Raw genomic sequence first — 20,251 nt, 5'->3', positions numbered from 1 at the left:
GCTGTTTCTGCTGCTGAGGTTTCTGCTGCTGAGGTTTCTGTTGCTGCTGTTTCTGCTGCTGCTGGTGGTCCGTCACCTCCAAAATTCGTTACAAGAATAACTTCAACGAGCTTAGGTACTTCATATTTATACCTGCTAACCTATCAAAATTCTCTAACCAATGAGATTCTGTTTACATACGAACTATCACGCTTCACGCTCACTTGATTCTACTCATTATTTATTCAACACTAACTCTATCTACTACAGGGGTGTTTACACTTATGCTATTCCACTAGCGCTAATAAGCCAGCAGCTAGCATAAAAGCTCACCAGCATAATGTAAACAGCGCATTAGCGTCTACCAGCATGAGATTTCAAGAGCAACTGATATTCGTGCTAGTTGACTAGTACACTAGCGCTAGCAAATCCGCACAGATGTTAACACCCCATTATACATGTTATATTCACATCAATCTAATATTGTTTTAATTTTTCTATAATAGTACGTTCAGACTACAGAGTTATAACATGTTATAGCGCTATCTTAATGGTGGTTTCTGTGTTGCAATTAGTTGACAACCGTTATAACTTTCCAGTCTGGACAGCGTTTTATCATAGAGGTAACTCTAAGACCACTGGGTCCCGAAGAAAATCATTATTATTTTTGGCTCACTCAGTACCAGAACAACGGTCCCAAGCAGTCCCAAGCTATTTCACTCACCCCTGCATGTTCTGCATGAATCCACACACCCCTGATGTTATCTGTCAAACTTTCATAGCGAATCAAAACAAACATAGTGTAGTAATACAATTTCAACTAGAAGAGGGTACGTTAACCGTTTGCTTGGGACCAATAGGCTACTAAAGTGGTGAGCCAATTTAAAATCGTTAGTTTCGTATTGATTGTTTTATGCCTTGTTCAGACTGGAGAGTTATAACATGTTATAATGGTTGTCAAACGGCGCCGGTGGTGTAGTGGTAAGCGTGATTACCTCTCACCCCAGCAGGCTTGGGTTCAATCCCAGTCGGCGCCGCCGGGATGTTCTGAGGCATAACATCTCTGATCACGCCTTCCTTCGGATGGGAAGTAAAGTAGTTGGTCCCCGGTTCATGAGTTGATGGGTCGATAGGTAGGGTCCAGGTGTGGGAGCTGCCTTCCTGGCACGTCGGTAGCATTGGTGCTCAGCACGGAAAACAAGATCGACGGAAAAAAACAAAACAAACGAAAAAAATGGTTGTCAAATAACTGCAAAACAGAAACCACCGATAGCGCTATAACATGTTATAACTCTGTAGTCTGAACTTACTATTATGTTTGCAAAACGAAAACCGAACGGAGGGTGTGCAAGTGTTATCTTTCGGTTCGGTTCAAAGATGCTGAACGAATAGACAGAGTATCACAACCGAACGCAGGGTGCTCGTTCGTTGCTCGCTTTCGTTCCAGGTGACATCACTGTACAAGATCCTAAAAGACCAAATTTTAGCTTAAATGTGAAGGGTTGCCAAAACAAACAATTATGCATAGTTTCATGCAAATCGGAGAAAGTCGAGTTTTTTAGTTGAGATATTTGAGTTTCTAACACTTATTTGGATTTTTTACTAAACATAAAACAATATACCGGGTTTAGTTTTCAAAGAAGACTTTATTTTTCTCTTCAACTTTTCTCAAAGATCATTTATTTCAGTAGTGACGTTTGCGTGCTACAATACATAAAAAAAAAATCAAAGACGCCCTTTTGAAAAAAAAAACAAGATCCAAAATGGCCGAAAACAATGTAAATGATTACCAATATCAAACTATTATGCAAAGATTCATGCAAATCGGAGAAGGTCGAGTCAACAATATTTTTTTTTTTGCTTTTGGACTGGAATTGCTCTGCTGCAAAATGTTAAGCCAGCTAGCTCGGTTCTTGGTTGCTTTTAGAGTTTTTCGAGCATCCAACACTACCTAGATTTTGTATGGTGCCGATGGTGGGGTGGGTCTGATCTCAGCCGAGGTCTATGAGATTTTCTGAGAGAAAAAATCATTGATCACGTCTTTCTTCGGAGGGAATGTAAAGACGTCGGTCCCGGCCGATGTACTGATGGGTTCGATATCTAGAATTCTGGTTTGAAGTTGCCACTTGGGTCCGCACATAGTATTCAAATTAATGTGTCGCTATTCACACTCAGCTGTTGTCGAGACCGGTCAGAACCAGTTGTACCACTCGGTGTGGTTGTATGTTTGATAGCAGCTCTTGTTTTGGTGCACTTTGTTCATTGCTCGCAGCTTGGTCGCTTTGTCGTTGCCGTTGAGAGGAAAAAAAAATTGGAGATGTGGAAGTGAAGGATACAATTTGATTACATTTTGTGAAAGCACTAGATGCGTTTTCCATTCAGATGGAATCAGCTTTGTGGATTGCGACATGGATTTATAAAGTTAAAAGTCAGAAAAATCGATACTGCATGCATTTTTGTAAAATTCGAAAGTTTTAATTTTTAATTCTGTGAACGGAAAGGCAGTTGCATGTTGCATGTGCGGGATTACGATCAATTTGGGCAAATGTATGTTCTACCACCGGAAGTGCCTTACCGTGATCTAGCGTTCGTGCTTGGGATATATGGTAAAGTTAATTATGTAATCTGGGAGACATTCGCTGCGGAACTGTTCTTCGACATATGGACGTGAAAAAGGAAATTACCACATCATTGCCCAATTATATGACGGGAATTAAAACATGTGTTCCATATGCATGATGAAGGGGCACCGTAAGAATATCTGTCCCTAGTAAAAGACTTGGGAGCTGCCAGAAAAGCAACAACATGACAAAGAACAGAACGGCAAAACCAATGCTGTCGGGCTGAATGGATAATGTCAATATTTTTGTACCACTTTGATTTCCTGACAGTAAACATGGGTGAAAATTGCTAGCACTAATATGATATGAAAATTAAACTTACCATGGGGTTTGATTTGATCATGCTTAATAAAAATTTATCTGAAACGCCATCATCGAAATTAATTGAAATTTCAACCACCGCCAAACCCACCGCGCACCACGGATGTTCAACATGATGCTAAATCACAACAGCTGAGAAAAGAAGGAAGAAAAGCAACGCCGCTGCCGTCGTCGTTCGGCCGTTCACTCATTCACACAAGGGAGTAAATACCTAGCTACAGGTAAAGTGTGATACCGTGCGTTCCCCGTTCCAGATCTGCTCTCGGAGATGGTTGGCAGGATTGCTTGTAGGCCTACCACCAGCATGCTTTTGCTGTAACGTAATGATAATGCGAGCGTGGTCCCAGAACCGGATTTTGCAGCGGATCGAATATCTATGCCTCGCTGTAGAACTAGATTCGTAGAACCATCTGCTGGTTCGTTCGGTTCAATGGACGGTTTACGCGCCAATCCCGCGTGTTCGAAATGAACACGAAGGTATTACAAAATACGAGTATCCACGCACATGCCCGTTGGGGTGGGGTCTTGAGGAAGCGTGGGATATTTGTTTTGCTGCTTGTAGCTTGTTTAGCGCATATTATTGTTATTACATTATGGGTGGAGGATGCTCGGTTGCAGAAATAAAAGGTCACAACTAGATCACTCTTCGAAGGCAGTCCATAAAATGTTGAAAATTTTTCACAGTTTTTTTTTCCATGGTCACACTTCTTTTGTTTAAGGACGAATAAGGAAGTCGGGTGGAAAAGCCGGTCTGTCCTCTCAGCTTGCTAATGACGTCAACTTGTGTGCAATGCGGTGGTACTCTGCAACGGGATTGCAATTATATTCTGGGTATATATAATGAGTTGGATTCCAGAGGCAATCAGAATTCTTCTGACATCCGAGAACAAATCATCAAACATCGCAATCATGAAGGTGAGTTGAATATTTTTAATTTCATTAGAATCCTGTGATTGAATTGTCAATCCTTTTCACAGTGCATCGCAGCTGTAGTCATGATGGCATTCGCCGTTGCCGCTGAAGCTGGATACGTCCCGCTGCTGTACAGTGCTCCACTGGCGTACTCCGGGCATACGACCGTCGTCCAGGGTAACCAAGCTGCTCCGGCGAAGATTACCGAGTATCAAGCTCTGGCTTATTCTGCCCCAGCCTATGCTCCTTACTCCTACCCGTCTTATTACGCCTATCCTGCTCCGGCTCCCATCGCTTATTCTGCTCCAGCCGTACTGCTCCAGAAGGAAGCTCGCTATCTGGCCGCTAACCGTGGAGCAATTCATGAAGCGCCTCTTCCAGGACACGAGCTTTCTCAGCAACAACTCAATCTGCAACCAGCTGCGTAAACCGATTGAGATCGTCCAACGGCTTTAGTTTGGGTCTGTGATATGACCTCGAAAAATTGAAATACACATCTTCTTCGGCAAATAGTAGAGCATTTATTTAGATTCCGAAAACCTTAAGCCACAATCAACTGATGTCCACCGACTGAAACCGGAGCAACGTGGTATGAGCCGGAGGTGGCAACAATCTGCTTCGATACTGGAACCGACGACAGATAGCCTCCGTTGTATCCCAAACCGTAGACCGGTGCACCAGCACCGTAGGTTCCCCATGTTTGTCCCCAAGGATAAGCTGCCTTAGCCACGTTGGCCTGAACTACGGTCTTGTGTCCATACAGGCCATTGTTGTAGATGGAAGCAGCAGGAGACCACGTGGAGGCGGACCACGAATTGGAGTAAGGTTGAGCGTTCCAGTTGGCAGCGGTGGTGTGTGGCCAAGTGTTGTAAGCTCCATGGGCATAGATTCCATTTGGTGGCCACACTGAAGTGCTGCTGACTGGCCAGGATGGGTAGGATGCTACCTCCGGGATGTATGATGCTTGGGATGCAACCACAAGGGTCATAGCGATAATTGCGATGAAAGCCTGTATGAAAGAAATATGAGTGGAAGTCTAGAATAACATGTTGAATATATTCTTACCATCATTTTGACTTAGTTGGGAGTGCACTGAGCTTCTGTTGTTAGTAGAATGATGAACTGTTAATTGATGTCAATTTGGTGTCAGTTGTTCGTTTTTATACAATTTTTCCCAAGTAGAAATTCTTTGAAGTGACAAGTACACAGGCATAATTATTTCAGTTTGGTTGCTGAATCACAACCATTCTAAAACGTTTATTGATATGTACAGGATAACATAACATCCTGTCGCAAATAGCGAAAATTCAACAGACAATCTCTTTTTACGGTTTACGAAGAGCAGCCAACCGTAGCATTTGAACCTATTTTTCCCGTGGTTAGCAATCGAAAAAGTATAAAAACGAGCAGCTGATTGAGTTAGGACATCAATCAGCAGTACATCATTCAATTAACAATTGATACTCAGTGCACTCTCAACCAAATCAAAATGAAAGTAAGTGGTCTTAGATACGGAAGCCTTTTCGCCGGACTCTCATTAAAATTTTCCACAGGTTTTCATCGCAATCATCGCCCTAACCCTTGCGGTTGCATCCCAAGCATCTTACGTTCCGGAGGTAGCATCCTACCCATCCTGGCCAGTCAGCAGCACCTCAGTGTGGCCACCGAACGGAATCTATGCCCAGGGAGCATACAACGCTTGGCCACACACCACCGCTGCCAACTGGAACGCTCAGCCTTATGTCAACTCGTGGTCCGCCTCTGCATGGTCTCCTGCTGCCTCCATCTACAACAATGGCCTGTATGGACACAAGACCGTAGTTCAGGCCAACGTGGCTAAGGCAGCTTATCCTTGGGGACAACCATGGGGAACGTACGGAGCTGGTGCACCGATCTACGGTTTGGGATACAACGGAGGATATCTGTCATCGGTTCCAGTATCCAAGCAAATTGCTGTCACTCCCAGCTCGTACCACGTTTCTCCATTTTCAGTCGCTGGACAGAAGCTGGTTGTGGTTTAAGGTTTATGGAATCGAAATAAATGATCATGCAATATGACGGTATGAATATTGGTTTCACTTTTATCGGTAGTCTCATAAGGAGCATTAGAGAATTAATCAGACTGCTGTTTTCAGACTCCTGAGATCTAGGCCAAAATTTAAAGGAATTTAGCGTACGGCTTATTTTTTGCAATTACCCTGGGAAGTTTTGTTTGACTCAATATATTTTTTTAGAATTTTACCAGAAGTCTCTTCCAACTTTTTTAGGAAGATTGTTTTAGTAATTTCAGCGATCTAATAGGGGAAATGACGGCTTCGGCATGACAGACTATTTTCGGCAGTACAAATTGAAACACTATTTTCACTGGATTTTCTTACGAAAACACTTCGCTGAATGCATGCAAACGATTCTTTATGCGTTCAGCTTCAATTTGACTAAATTTTTTACCACTGAGAAAAAGCAATCTAGCAAGGTTTTCGTGAAATGCAACACACGCACTACAAATTGTAGCTGATTTCGAGTTGCCGATAATAGAACAGGAGATTTACATGCAGTTCATATGGAACGGTTGCCGAAGAAAAACTGGTTGCCGACACTACTTGCTCTCACTAGAGAAGATTGGAGCTTTGTAAAAGCGTTTCAAAACAGTTTTTGACAATTCTTTCGACTGAAATTGTTAGAGCAGCTGGCAGCAAAAAAATTGTAAACAAACCAATACTGCATATGTATGCGTTCCTTAGAGAAAAAGGCTATAGAAAGAAGGTCGCTGCTTAGGTTGCCGAGAATACATAAAGTCCCCTAGTTAAAAAAATATACCATTCTTAAATTGTTTCAGGATTTTAGCAGTTTCTTAGACTACAGTGAGATTCTCTGTGAAGATCTTTGAATTTCTATTGGTTACCCTGTACTTCCATACTTAACTTATGTCTTATGGTTCCAAAGCTTTTCTGAGATTCTCATTATTTTTCCGAAGTTCTCTGATCATCTTTATAGTAGCCTGAATTTCTTGGATTTTTTTTTCGAATTTCTTTATGGTTTCCTGAGGTCCTTGTAAACGAACCACCTCCAGATGTAAAAAAGTGAGGTTAATGCGATGATGCATCTCCATGCAGGATGCTAAATGCTGGCGTCACGAATGAATACAATGAACACACGAACATCTTGTTTGCAATTCCAACAACCTTGGTGGAATCCGCAATTGCGTAATCTGCGTAAAGCTCGAAAACGTTACTTTCGTTCCCGGACCGCAGCAAACAAGTATACGGTGCAGCTAGTTGAAGCAGAGTATAATAGTTTGCAGAAAGCTCGCTTTCGTGAGTACGTCGACAACCTCCAGAGGGATTTCAAGGAAAATCCATCGTCGTTCTGGTCTTTTATCAACTCTCGGAAAAGATCAGCTGGTATTCCCGTGGACGTCACCTATAGTAGTAGAAGCTCCACCACCGACTTCTGCTGACCTTTTCGCTGACTTTTTCCGAAGTGTTTTCAAACCCGATCAAACTTCTCCACGGCAGCAATACATTGACCATCTTCCAAGATACGACATTCACCTGCAGCAACTCATCTTCAGTCAAGACGCTATTCTCAAAGCCCTTTGCTCAGTCGATCCATCGAAAGGTCCAGGCCCGGACCGTATTCCACCGTCTTTCGTCAAGAACTGTGCAGCATCGTTGGCCACTTCCGTTATGTCTATTATCAATCGATCGCTTAAGGATGGCGTTTTTCCGGATGCCTGGAAGCTCGCCTCAATTACACCAAGCTTCAAGTCCGGTAACATGCACAAAGTGGAAAATTACCGACCTATCTCGATCCTGAACTGCTTGGCCAAAGTTCTCGAAAGTCTTCTGCATGAGAAGTTGTATTCAGCTGTTCAACCCATAATCTAAGTGTGTCAGCATGGATTCATGAAAAAGCGCTCGACAGTCTCTAACTTGATGACTTACACGAAAACTCTTATAGGTAGCATCGAGAAGCGTCAGCAAGTGGACTCCGTTTACATCGACTTCTCTAAGGCTTTTGACAAAGTCCCTCACGACCTAGCCATTATGAAGCTAAACCACCTTGGTCTTCCACCGTAGATCGTTTGTTGGTTGAAATCATACTTATCATCCAGGAAAGCTTTCGTTAAGGTACGCGATTCCAGATCCAAGGTATTCCATATACCATCGGGGGTTCCACAAGGGAGTCACCTAGGAGCTCTCATTTTCGTTTATTTAACACGTGCTAAGTTTCTGTAAGTTGCGCACTACAAGCTGATATAGAGTGATTGTCATCCTGGTGTCAGATGAATGGAATGCAAGCCAATGCTGCCAAATACAAAGTGATTACTCTTACCCGCTCTCACTCTCCGCTCATTTTTGATTACTCTATGAATCAATCGCCGCTGGAAAGGGTTAATGCCATTAAGGATCTTGGGCTCATCTTGGACAGCAAACTACGGTCTAACGAGCACATATCCATGACAGTTGCAAAGGCCAACTCCGCAATACTGCACAATTCGATGACGTGTACGCCCTGAAAGCGCTGTACTGCCCTATGGTCCGCAGTGTTCTTGAATATGGAGTACAAATTTGGGCTCCATATCATGCTGTTCATGTACTGCGCATCGAGAAAATCCAGAAACAGTTTATAAAGTTTGCATTACGACGTCTGCCATGGACAAATCCAGATAGCTTACCTTCGTACGAGCATAGATGTGCGCTTATTGGACTGCAAACACTAACAAATCGCCGAGCCTTTCTCCAGAGGGTGTTTATATTTGACATGATTAGTAATCATATTGACTGCAGTTGTTTGCTCGGGAACATCAATTTCCACACTCCAGCTCGCCGTCTCCGCAACTATTACTTTTTGTGGACTCCCGGACATCGTACTGCTTACGGTTATAACAATTCTCTCGATAGATGTTGCAGACTGTTTAATGATGTATAAATTTTAATATAAATAGACCAGTTTTTAAGAATAGGATCACTTTAAACGGTCTGTATGGCTAAAATGTCAAAGATGGTGGTTAAATAAATAAACTCCCGTTGATCGGTTTGACAGCCAGCAATGTTCAATGGCCTTTGCCTGTTAGTTAACTCAAGTGGATTCAAGTTTTAAAAACAAAATATCAAAAAGACGTGTTAACCGACGATAGTCTTTGGAAAATCGAAGGCAGCTCAGAAATGTTTTAAAAATATCACAATGAAGTGGTTAAACTCTTCTAAATTTAAAAATCATTCATCATTCAAATAAAAAAAATAAAATTTCTAATGAATACCTGTCACGAATTCAGCTTAATACTTTTCTGGTTTAAGTGACGAACCAACCCCCGACTGAAAGTCACTATTCTGGTCTAAGAACTAAAATATTTACTGATTCTCTGGAGTTCCCTGAAAGAGACATCATCTGCTCCGGGAAACAACAAATCTGGGAAATGGGAACGCTAGTTGTATCTTTTTCGATTACCAACCAGTTTTTATGAAATGTTAAAAGATTTTGGACCAACTAGTGTCCCATAGCTCTACAAAATTTTAAAGACAAACTATGGTGATTATGTAATATTGGACATCTTTTACTTAGCTACAGTGGTGCCGGTGGCTTAGTAGAAAATTGCTTCTCACCCCAAAACGCCTGGGTTCAATCCCAGTTGGCACCGTCGTGATTTTCTGAGGCATAAAATCTCTGATCAAGCCTTCCTTCGGAAGGGAAGTGAAGCCGTTGGTCCCCGATCCATAAGTTGATGGGTCGATAGGTAGGGTTCAGGTCTGGGAACCGCTTCCCTGGCGTCGGTAGCATTGATACTCAGTACGGAAAACAAGATCGACGGAAAACAAAGCAAGGAAAAACACAAGAGTTAACATAATCTCAAAATTTAACGATTAATTATTAGCTCAATATTTTTTTTTTAAATTCACTGAAAATTTACCAATGCTTTATTTATTTAGTACTAGATACTATTTTCAGATCGTTTGAAATTTTCAAATTTCTGCTTTTAGATAAGATATTGCTTGATGAACATAAAAGTCTGAATGACAAACACATTTAAATTGTTTAGATTGATGTAGAAACATTTAAAATTTTTTAATTATTATATTTTTTAAAAAACTTTTAGTTTGCCAAATATAGAAAATAGTGAACCAATTCCTGTGAAGTTATATTTTGATCATTTATGGGCAACTTTTTGTGTAAGTATGTCAACATCATGAAGACAAACAACTTTTTCAGTGAAGGACATCCACTATTACATATTCGTAAACATCTCAGGAGAATTACGTGTGATTCTGAGGAGCGATGATACTTTGGTAATTTCGTAAGTTCTGAAAATTTTATAACGATTGGTTAACAAGCAACAGTGAAACAATGTTTTTAAAGAAAACAAAATTAAGGTAGCCCAATAGAGTGATACAAAATTTGAAATTTTCGCTCCACAATACTTAAACGATTCCAAATCGGATCCTGACTAACCTCTCAAAATGTGAACCCATTTGGTGAGAAACTGAGATGGCACAAACCATTTGAAGTTTGTATGGGAAGTACTATGTTAAAACCAAGATTTTTGTTCATGTCTATCTAATAATTCACAATATCTGTCTGATTCAAAAACTTTCAATTGTACTTGTAAGAAATTTTTCCAGCTACAACTTTGCTGTAGACCTTTTTTTGATTAAAAGGATCGAAAGTTATCAATGGTTCAATGCGCTGATGTCTTATGTTCGTGCTCAATCAGCTGCTCAGCAGGCAACATTGGTGTTTCTGGGGCGTTGAATAGGACACAAAAATCATGGCTACTATGTCACACTGCAAAATACAGTGTTGCCTACAGAGCAGCTGCTTGATCATGTCATAAGTTTACAAATCTCTTAAATAATTAATAACTTTTTCCTGTCTCGTTTTACATAGAAACAATATTCAGTAAAGTTGTAGCTGAAAAAGTTTTCTATAAGAATGGCTATCGAACTGTTTTGCAGCTCAATATGGAAAAATACTAGAAGGAAATGAACAAAAAGTTGAGATTTCCCATAGTAATTTACATGTAAACTTCAAATGGCTTGTGCGAAGTCTGTTTTTAACCAAATGAGATGTAACTTTGGGAGGCTAATCAGGACCCGATTTGAAACCATTTAAGCACTGTGGAGCGAAAATGTCAAATTTTGCATCAGTCTAGCGGCCAAATCTTTCGCAAACTCGAGGGAAATCCAGGCTTCTTCGGCCACTGTTCCCAAACACATGTCCAAAATTCCTCATCGTTATTGTAATTGTAGACGCCGAAAATTGTTCTTTATATCTTACATTTTAAAATAAGACGGGCGGAAACAATCCCTCTTAAACTTCACGGAAAATCACTATGAATCATGAATTCTTCTCTTGGTGATACGTGAAATATCGTGATTTTTTCCAACACTGCTAAGTTGCAGAAGTCTAAAAACAATTTTTATAAGTTGCGGAAGCTTGAAATCATTCATTATAAGCTGCAGAAGCTGGAAATCGTTCCAAAAATGTCGCAGAAACCAGCAGTGCTTTCTAAAATGTTGCAGAAATAATAAAAAATTGTTATAAGTTGCAGAAGACTGAAATCATTGCTAATAAGTTGCAGTAGTCGTTTCTTATGAGTTGCAGAAGCAGAAAACAGTTTCTAAATACAGTCAACTCGCCCTTATTTGATCTTTCCCTAGCTCGACCTATTCATATTTCGATGGAAATCCAGGGGCCTCATTGCGCAAGTCTGTAACTTGCAAAATGAACTTTTCTGATAATAATATCTACTTAGGAAGATTTGACTTCAGTTGCAGTAGGTCAAAAATCGTGTCTCATTTTTTGAAAAAGTCGAAAATGGATTCAAATAAGACGGACGGAAATCCATCTTTGTATGTTGCAGAAGCTGGAAATCTTTCCTAATAAATTGCAGAAGGCGAAAATTGCTTCTTACAAATTGCAGAAGTCGTAAAGCGATCCAAACAAGTTGCAGAAGCCGAGAATCATTTCTAAAAAGTTGCAGAAGGCAACCATAGTTTCACATTGCAGAAACCAGAAACGTGCCTAATAAGTTGTAGAGGCCAAAAATCGTTTTCTTTACAAGTTGCAATCGTTTCTCATGAGTTGGCAAAGCAGAAAACAGATTCAAAATACAGTCAACTCACCCTTACTCAATCTCTCCCTTGCTCGGTCTTTTCTTAGCTCTATCCCAAACTCGATAGCAATCTAGGTTTATGGATCACAATTTCCAAAATTGTCCACCCTATCTCGAAGTTCCTTTCAATATCGAGTTTGGGAGGGTTGAATCTTCCAGGACACGAGCTCTCTCATCAACAACTCAATCTCCAACCAGCTGCGTAAACTGATTGAGATCGTCCAACGACTTTTTTTGGCACTGAGATATGACCTCGGAAAATTGAAATACACATTTTCTTAGGCAAATAGCATTTATTTAGATTTCGAAAACCTTAAGCCACAATCCACTTCTGTCCACCGATTGGAACCGGGGCAACGTGGTACGATCCGGGAGTGGCAGCAATCTGCTTCGATACTGGAACTGATGACACATAGCCTCCATGGTATCCCAAACCGTAGACCGGTGCACCAGCCCCGTACGTTCCCCATGGTTGTCCCCAAGGATAAGCTGCCTTAGCCACGTTGGCCTGAACTACGGTCTTGTGTCCATACAGGCCATTGTTGTAGATGGAGGCTGCAGGAGAACAATGCAGAGGCGGACCAGGAGTTGGCATAAGGTTGAGCGTTCCAGTTGGCAGTGGTGGTGTGTGGCCAAGCGTTGTAAGCTCCCTGTGCTAAGATTCCGTTTGGTGGCCACACTGAGGTGCTGCTGACTGGCCAGGATGTGTAGGATGCTACCTCCGGGACGTAGGATGCTCGGGATGCAACCGCAAGGGTTAGGGCGATAATTGCGATGAAAACCTGTAAGAATGAAGTATGGTTGTGTATTCAGAATGCGTATTTTTAAGAATCTTTACCTTCATTTTCTGTTAGTTGAGAGTGCACTGAGCTTCTGTTGCTAGTAGAATGATGAACTGTTAATTGATGTCAATTTGGTGTCAGTTGTTCGTTTTTATACAATTTTACCTTATGTGTGTTCATAGGAAATTCTCGGTTTTGTGGACATTCTTTGCAGTGACAAGTATGTAGGCCCAATTAATTCAGGTTAATTACTGATTTACAACTACACAACCGAAAATCCGAAATTTGTATGTACAGGATAATTAGACATAAACTGCGAACATCCTGTCGCAAATATTAGACAGACAATCTCCACACGTCAAAATCTCTGCTCACGGTTTGCGAAGAGCAGTCAACCGTAAAATCTTAACCTCCATTGCCCACGGTTTGTTGCAAAGAAAAGTATAAAAACGAATCGCTGATCAAATTGCGACATCAATCAACAGCTCATCGTTCTATTAGAAACTAACGCTCAGTGCACTCTCAACCAGCTCAAAATGAAGGTTAGTGGTTTTAGATACGAAAGCTTTTTCGCCGGACTCTCATAAAAATTTTCAACAGGTTTTTATCGCAGTCATCGCCCTTACCCTTGCGGTTGCATCCCAAGCATCCTACGTCCCGGAGGTAGCATCCTACCCATCCTGGCCAGTCAGCAGCACCTCAGTGTGGCCACCGAACGGAATCTTAGCACAGGGAGCTTACAACGCTTGGCCACACACCACCGCTGCCAACTGGAACGCTCAACCTTATGCCAACTCCTGGTCCGCCTCTGCATGGTCTCCTGCTGCCTCCATCTACAACAATGGTCTGTATGGGCGCAAGACCGTAGTTCAGGCCAACGTGGCTAAGACAGCTTATCCTTGGGGACAACCATGGGGAACGTACGGAGCTGGTGCACCTATCTACGGTTTGGGATACAACGGAGGCTATTTGGCGTCAGTTCCAGTATCGAAGCAGATTGCTGCCACTCCCGGATCGTACCACGTTGCCCCTGTTTCAGTCGGAGGACAGAAGTGGATTGTGGCATAAGGTTTTCGAAATCTAAATAAATGATCATGCACTTGGCTCTGTAAATATCTATTTTTTTTATTGGTAATTCCCACTCCTTTACACTGAAAATATTTTTTCGTTTATTTTCTCACGCTCCTTTCGTAAAAATGGGTTTCGTATTCGTATATAAAACATATTTTTCGCTAATTGTGCGAATTATTCGTATTGCATTGCGTCAGGTACAATGCTATCATAACGCATTATTCGTATAATACATGAACTGAATTTCGTATGGAAGTAAACACGAGGATCATCCGCGAATTCGTGAACATTACGAAACCATTCGTTTACCTACGAAAACCATTCGTGCACATAGCTAGTATGCACGCATGTCATTCGTGACAATTACGAAATCATTCGTTCTTGTACTAATTGTATTCGTTTGTGGTGTGAATGTTTACGTACAATGACAGCCAGAATAAAACATAATATTTGTGAGTGAAGAGTGAGACAAGTTACTCGATTCGTTTGGAATTAGCATGTGGAACTGTGGCACGGTGGTGTTGGATATTATTGAACCGATTCCCAGTGTCCAAGTGCCCATAATACTCTGCAACTGCTACCAAATAAACAGATTGCCAATCAACAAGGTAATACGTAACATGGAGGAGCAGACATTGATCAACCTGAGAATCTTGTCGTATATGAGCTGACGATATCGGCCGCGACGCTGACTACGGTTTGTTTTACTTGCTGGAGATCAACATGACGGACGCGTTCTACTACTACTATGTTGCCATCCAAGAGTTCAAAAACTATACCAGGAACAAGTAGTTTACGGTCCTAGGAGTAAGTAAGTAATTAACTTTCGTTTTGAAATTCGTTATGGAACTAATCTGTTTTTAATTTTATCCCCAGCATGGCAATTGCTTCCCAAATGAAAAGGTGGCCGATTTGGTGCGTGTTTTATGAAGTGAATACCCGGATTCCAACCTGGACGGAATTTTGAGCGGGGGCACTTTCGACAGAATTAATCGCCTAGGTCAACCTACATCGGCGTCATCGGTTTGGGATACTTTTCAATGACGTGTCTGCGGCCGAGGAGCTTCTGGTCGACTTTCTTCTAGAGGTTCAAGGTATCTCGACCAAAGTGGGTCTTGTTCATCGGTGGGCACGATATGGGTTTTGATTTACGCTACTGTTTTCAGATATCAGTGCATATGAGAATGTAGTTTACAATTATAAATACATTTTGAATTCCAAAAATAGATTATTTAATTTATCAACGAAATTTTCGTACAATCTACAAACGTTGTTTTATGAGTAAACGAAAGTTTTCTATTATTTTCAATCGATCGATGTTTTCTCACGAATAATTTGTATTTATTTTATGAAACATTCGTAGCGCGTATAGCAGTCTAATATATAAGAATATTACGCAGTAAATGATTTTGGGAATTTGAACGAAACCTGCTTCATAGATATTACGAATCTATTTCGTTGCAGATAACAACGAATGAATTCGTCAAACAAACGAATGCATTCGTTTAATAAATGAAATTTTATTTTCAGTGTAGGTATGGGCTAAAATGATCACAGCTTGAGTGGTTTAATGATATTTCAATTGTTTTATAAGAAGATCCAGAAATGATTTAATTTCTATGAACCTATGTTTAAAACCTTTAAAATGATCATGGATTTAAGATTGATCCGAGATTTTATTACGACCGAGATATGAAAAATATGATATGTTGAATGATTTTATAAATAGAAAATTCCAAAGGTAACAAATTTCGACAAACTAAGATTTTTTTTTGAAAGTCAAAATGAGAGTCTTGCAAATTTTGTTCGTAATTGAGGTTATATGGTTAAAAGGTATGAACTGTGTGGCAATAAGCAGAGGGAAAAAGTCCAACCAAGATTCGGCCCTCCAACCGAATAAAGTATAACTCTATAATGTGAAGGAGCTTGGGATTGAACCCATGATTTTCTGCACAGCAAGAAAAGTTGGTTGCCACAAGGTCACCGAGCTCCTTATTTCACAAAAAAATTACGACCAAGTTCCTGTTAAACTCCCTGTTCCTACGATAAAAACTTCTCTTGAGAAGGGTTTGTCATAGATTTCGATCACGTACTTGTTTACTTTATAATGTGAAGGAGCTTAAGATTAAACCCATAATATTCTGCTCAATAAGCAAAATCGGTCGCCACTAGGCCACCAAACTCATCATATCACAAAATAATTACGGTCAAGTTCTCGTTCAACGTGCTGTTACTATATTTCGGTCCCAGCAGCGACCGCACAAACGACAATAACAACTGCTCTCGAGAAGGATTTGGTATGGATTTTCGATCAACACGTCTTAGTCGATATTGCATTGTTTGTAGATTAACAACAACAACTTAATACAGCTATCAAATAAGTTGTAGAAATGGTTCATTATAAGTTGCTAAAACCGGAAATCGTTTTTAATAATTTTCAGAAACCATAAATTGCTCAAAAAAACTTGCAGACATTGAAAATCGTTTCAAATAAATAGAAAAAATAAAATCGTATCTTGTGAGTTGGCAAAGCAGAAAACAGATTCAAAATACAGTCAACTCGCCCTTACTCAATCTCTCCCTAGCTCGATCTTTTCCTAGTTCTATCCCAAACTTGATAGCAATCTAGGTTTATGGATCACAATTTCCAAAATTGACCACCCTATCTCGAAGTTCCTTTCAATATCGAGTTTGGGAGGGTTGACTCTTCCAGGACCCGAGCTCTCCCAGCAACAACTCAATCTACAACCAGCTGCGTAAACCGATTGAGATCGTCCAACGACTTTTTTTGGCATTGAGATATGACCTCAAAAAGTTGAAACACACATTTTCTTAGGTAAATAGTAAAGCATTTATTTAGATTTCGAAAACCTTAAGCCACAATCCACTTCTGTCCACCGATTGGAAACGGGGCAACGTGGTACGATCCGGGAGTGGCAGCAATCTGCTTCGATACTGGAACTGATGACACATAGCCTCCATGGTATCCCAAACCGTAGACCGGTGCGCCAGCTCCGTACGTTCCCCATGGTTGTCCCCAATGATATGCTGCCTTAGCCACGTTGGCCTGAACTACGGTGTTGTGTCCATACAGGCCATTGTTGTAGATGGAGGCTGCAGGAGACCATGCAGACGCGGACCAGGAGTTGGCATAAGGTTGAGCGTTCCAGTTGGCAGCGGTGGTGTGTGGCCAAGCGTTGTAAGCTTCCTGTGCTAAGATTCCGTTTGGTGGCCACACACCACCGCTGCCAACTGGAACGCTCAACCTTATGCCAACTCCTGGTCCGCGTCTGCATGGTCTCCTGTTGCCTCCATCTACAACAATGGTCTGTATGGACACAAGACCGTAGTTCAGGCCAACGTGGCTAAGGCAGCTTATCCTTGGGGCCTGTATGGCCGCAATACCGTAGTTCAGGCCAACGTGGCTAAGACAGCTTATCCTTGGGGACAACCATGGGGAACGTACGGAGCTGGTGCACCGGTCTACGGTTTGGGATACAACGGAGGCTATGTGTCATCAGTTCCAGTATCGAAGCAGATTGCTGCCACTCCCAGCTCGTACCACCTTTCTCCATTTTCAGTCGGTGGACAGAAGCTGATTTTGGCTTAAGGTTTATGGAATCAAAATAAATGATCATGTAATTGGCTCTGTAAATATATTTTTTTATTGCTTAATTCTCACTCCTCTAGGTATGGGCTAATATGATGAGTGGTTTAATGATATTTCAATTGTGTTATAAGAAGATCCAGAAATGAATTAATTTCTATGAACCTATGTTTAAAACCTTAAAATGATCATGGATTTAAGATTGATCCGAGATTTTATTACGACCGAGATATGAAAAATATGATATGTTGAATGATTTTATAAATAGAAAATTCCAAAGGTAACAAATTTCGACAAACTAAGATTTTTTTTTGAAAGTCAAAATGAGAGTCTTGCAAATTTTGTTCATAATTGAGGTTATATGGTTAAAAGGTAAAAAAGTGTGGCAATAAGCAGAAGGAAAAACTCCAACCAAGATTCGGCCCTCCAACCGAATAAAGTATAACTCTATAAAGTGAAGGAGCTTGGGATTGAACCCATGATTTTCTGCACAGCAAGAAAAGGTGGTTGCCACAAGCTCACCGAGCTCCTTATTTCACAAAAAAATTACGACCAAGTTGCTGTTAAACTCCCTGTTCCTACGATAAAAACTTCTCTTGAGAAGGGTTTGTTATAGATTTCGATCACGTACTTGTTTACTTTATAATGTGAAGGAGCTTAAGATTAAACCCATAATATTCTGCTCAATAAGCAAAATCGGTCGCCACTAGGCCACCAAGCTCATCATATCACAAAATAATTACGGTCAAGCTCTCGTTCAACTTGCTGTTACTATATTTCGGTCCCAGTGGCGACAGCACAAACGACAATAACAACTGCTCTCGAGAAGGATTTGGTATGGATTTTCGATCAACACGTCTTAGTCGATATTTCATTGTTGATAGATTAACAAGAACAACTTAATACAACTACCAAATAAGTTGTAGAAATGCTTCATTATAAGTTGCCAAAGCCGGAAATCGTTTTTAATAATTTGCAGAAACCATAAATCGCTCAAAGAAACTTACAGGCGTTGAAAACAGATTCAAAATACAGTCAACTCACCCTTACTCAATCTCTCCCTAGCTCGATCTTTTCCGTGTTCTATCCTAAACTCGATAGCAATCTAGGTTTAAGGATCACAATTTCCAAAATTGACCACCCCATCTCGAAGTTCCTTTCAATATCGAGTTTGGGAGGGTTGACTCTTCCGATTGAGATCGTCCAACGACTGTTTTTGGCACTGAGATATGACCTCGAAAAATTGAAATACACATTTTCTTAGGCAAATAGTAAAGCATTTATTTTGATTCCGAAAACCTTAAGCCACAATCCACTTCTGTCCACCGATTGGAACCGGGACAACGTGATACGATCCGGGAGTGGCAGCAATCTGCTTCGATACTGGAACTGATGACAGATACCCTCCGTTGTATCCCAAACCGTAGACTGGTGCTCCAGCTCCGTACGTTCCCCATGGTTGTCCCCAAGGATAAGCTGCCTTAGCCACGTTGGCCTGAACTACGGTGTTGCGCCCATACAGGCCATTGTTGTAGATGGAAGCAGCAGGAGACCATGCGGAGGCGGACCACGAGTTGACGTATGGCTGAGCGTTCCAGTTGGCAGCGGTGGTGTGTGGCCAAGCGTTGTAAGCTCCCTGTGCTAAGATTCCGTTTGGTGGCCACACTGAGGTGCTGCTGACTGGCCAGGATGGGTAGGATGCTACCTCCGCGACGTAGGATGCTTGGGATGCAACCACAAGGGTAAGGGCGATGACTGCGATGAAAACCTGTGGAAAATTTTAATGAGAATTCGGCGAAAAAGCTTTCGTATCTTAGACCACTTACCTTCATTTTGAGCTGGTTGAGAGTGCACTGAGCGTTAGTTTCTAATAGAACGATGAGCTGTTGATTGATGTCGCAATTTGATCAGCGATTCGTTTTTATACTTTTCTTTGCAGCAAACCGTGGGCAATGGAGGTTAAGATTTTACGGTTGACTGCTCTTCGCAAACCGTGAGCAGAGATTTTGACGTGTGGAGATTGTCTGTCTAATATTTGCGACAGGATGTTCGCAGTTTATGTCTAATTATCCTGTACATTACAAATTTTGGATTTTCGGTTGTGAAGTTGTAAATCAGTAACTAACCTGAATTAATTTGGCCTACATACTTGTCACTGCAAAGAATGTCCACAAAACCGAGAATTTTCTATGAACTCACATAAGGTAAAATTGTATAAAAACGAACAACTGACACCAAATTGACATCAATTAACAATTCATCATTCTACTAGCAACAGAAGCTCAGTGCACTCTCAACTAATAGAAAATGAAGGTAAAGATTCTTAATAGGACGTACTCTGAACATATAACCACACTTCATTCTTACAGGTTTTCATCGCAGTCATCGCCCTAACCCTTGCGGTTGCATCCCAAGCATCCTACGTCCCGGAGGTAGCATCCTATCCATCCTGGCCAGTCAGCAGCACCTCAGTGTGGCCACCGAACGGAATCTTAGCACAGGGAGCATACAACGCTTGGCCACACACCACCGCTGCCAACTGGAACGCTCAGCCATACGTCAACTCGTGGTCCGCTTCTGCATGGTCTCCTGCTGCCTCCATCTACAACAATGGCCTGTATGGACACAAGACCGTAGTTCAGGCCAACGTGGCTAAGGCAGCTTATCCATGGGGACAACCATGGGGAACGTACGGAGCTGGTGCACCGATCTACGGTTTGGGATACAACGGAGGTTATCTGTCATCAGGTCCAGTATCGAAGCAGATTGCTGCCACTCCCGGATCGTACCACGTTGCCCCGGTTCCAATCGGTGGACAGAAGTGGATTGTGGCTTAAGGTTTTCG

At 41.4% G+C, this 20,251-nt stretch overlaps 4 protein-coding genes across 8 annotated transcripts in view; 3 read left to right on the top strand and 1 right to left on the bottom strand.

Annotated features, from left to right (window-relative positions):
* The window catches only part of LOC135705749 (uncharacterized), a 27,416-nt gene extending 8,118 nt beyond the window's left edge, over positions 1-19,298 (bottom strand). The window contains exons 1-2 of one of the 3 annotated variants that reach the window (XM_065227598.1): positions 12,785-12,839; positions 4,375-4,842 (exon numbers count right to left, since the gene is read on the bottom strand). In XM_065227598.1, coding sequence (XP_065083670.1) covers positions 4,375-4,842; positions 12,785-12,790 — 474 coding nt within the window. In that variant the 5' untranslated portion in view covers positions 12,791-12,839. Of the gene's footprint in view, positions 1-4,374; positions 4,843-12,784; positions 12,840-19,232 lie in introns of those variants that run through there. The other 2 variants (XM_065227600.1, XM_065227599.1) reach the window with 2 other exon arrangements.
* On the top strand, positions 3,774-4,281 carry LOC135705882 (adult cuticle protein 1-like). The gene is made up of 2 exons (XM_065227736.1): positions 3,774-3,836; positions 3,899-4,281. Exons 1-2 carry the CDS (start codon positions 3,831-3,833, stop codon positions 4,259-4,261), a joined length of 369 nt encoding a protein of 122 aa, XP_065083808.1. The 5' UTR covers positions 3,774-3,830; the 3' UTR covers positions 4,262-4,281.
* LOC135705751 (uncharacterized) lies at positions 5,280-20,251 on the top strand. 3 transcript variants are annotated; one of them, XM_065227604.1, is made up of 2 exons: positions 5,280-5,328; positions 19,776-20,251. In XM_065227604.1, the coding sequence occupies exons 1-2, from the start codon at positions 5,323-5,325 to the stop codon at positions 20,241-20,243; spliced, it is 474 nt and encodes a 157-aa protein (XP_065083676.1). In that variant the 5' UTR covers positions 5,280-5,322; the 3' UTR covers positions 20,244-20,251. The 3 variants fall into 3 exon arrangements, with proteins under 3 accessions (XP_065083676.1, XP_065083674.1, XP_065083673.1); XM_065227602.1 differs by lacking the exon at positions 19,776-20,251 and adding an exon at positions 5,387-5,902; XM_065227601.1 differs by lacking the exon at positions 5,280-5,328 and adding an exon at positions 19,663-19,719.
* LOC135705752 (uncharacterized) lies at positions 13,249-13,818 on the top strand. The gene is made up of 2 exons (XM_065227605.1): positions 13,249-13,270; positions 13,329-13,818. The coding sequence occupies exons 1-2, from the start codon at positions 13,265-13,267 to the stop codon at positions 13,794-13,796; spliced, it is 474 nt and encodes a 157-aa protein (XP_065083677.1). The 5' UTR covers positions 13,249-13,264; the 3' UTR covers positions 13,797-13,818.

Source organism: Ochlerotatus camptorhynchus, unplaced genomic scaffold (assembly GCF_037179485.1).
Source record: "Ochlerotatus camptorhynchus isolate MF236.1 unplaced genomic scaffold, CSIRO-AGI_Acam_v1.1 ptg000274l, whole genome shotgun sequence".
NCBI classification, from domain to species: Eukaryota; Metazoa; Arthropoda; class Insecta; order Diptera; family Culicidae; genus Ochlerotatus; species Ochlerotatus camptorhynchus.
Note: the sequence above shows the minus strand (reverse complement) of the source record. Positions and strands in the feature narration are given on the sequence as shown.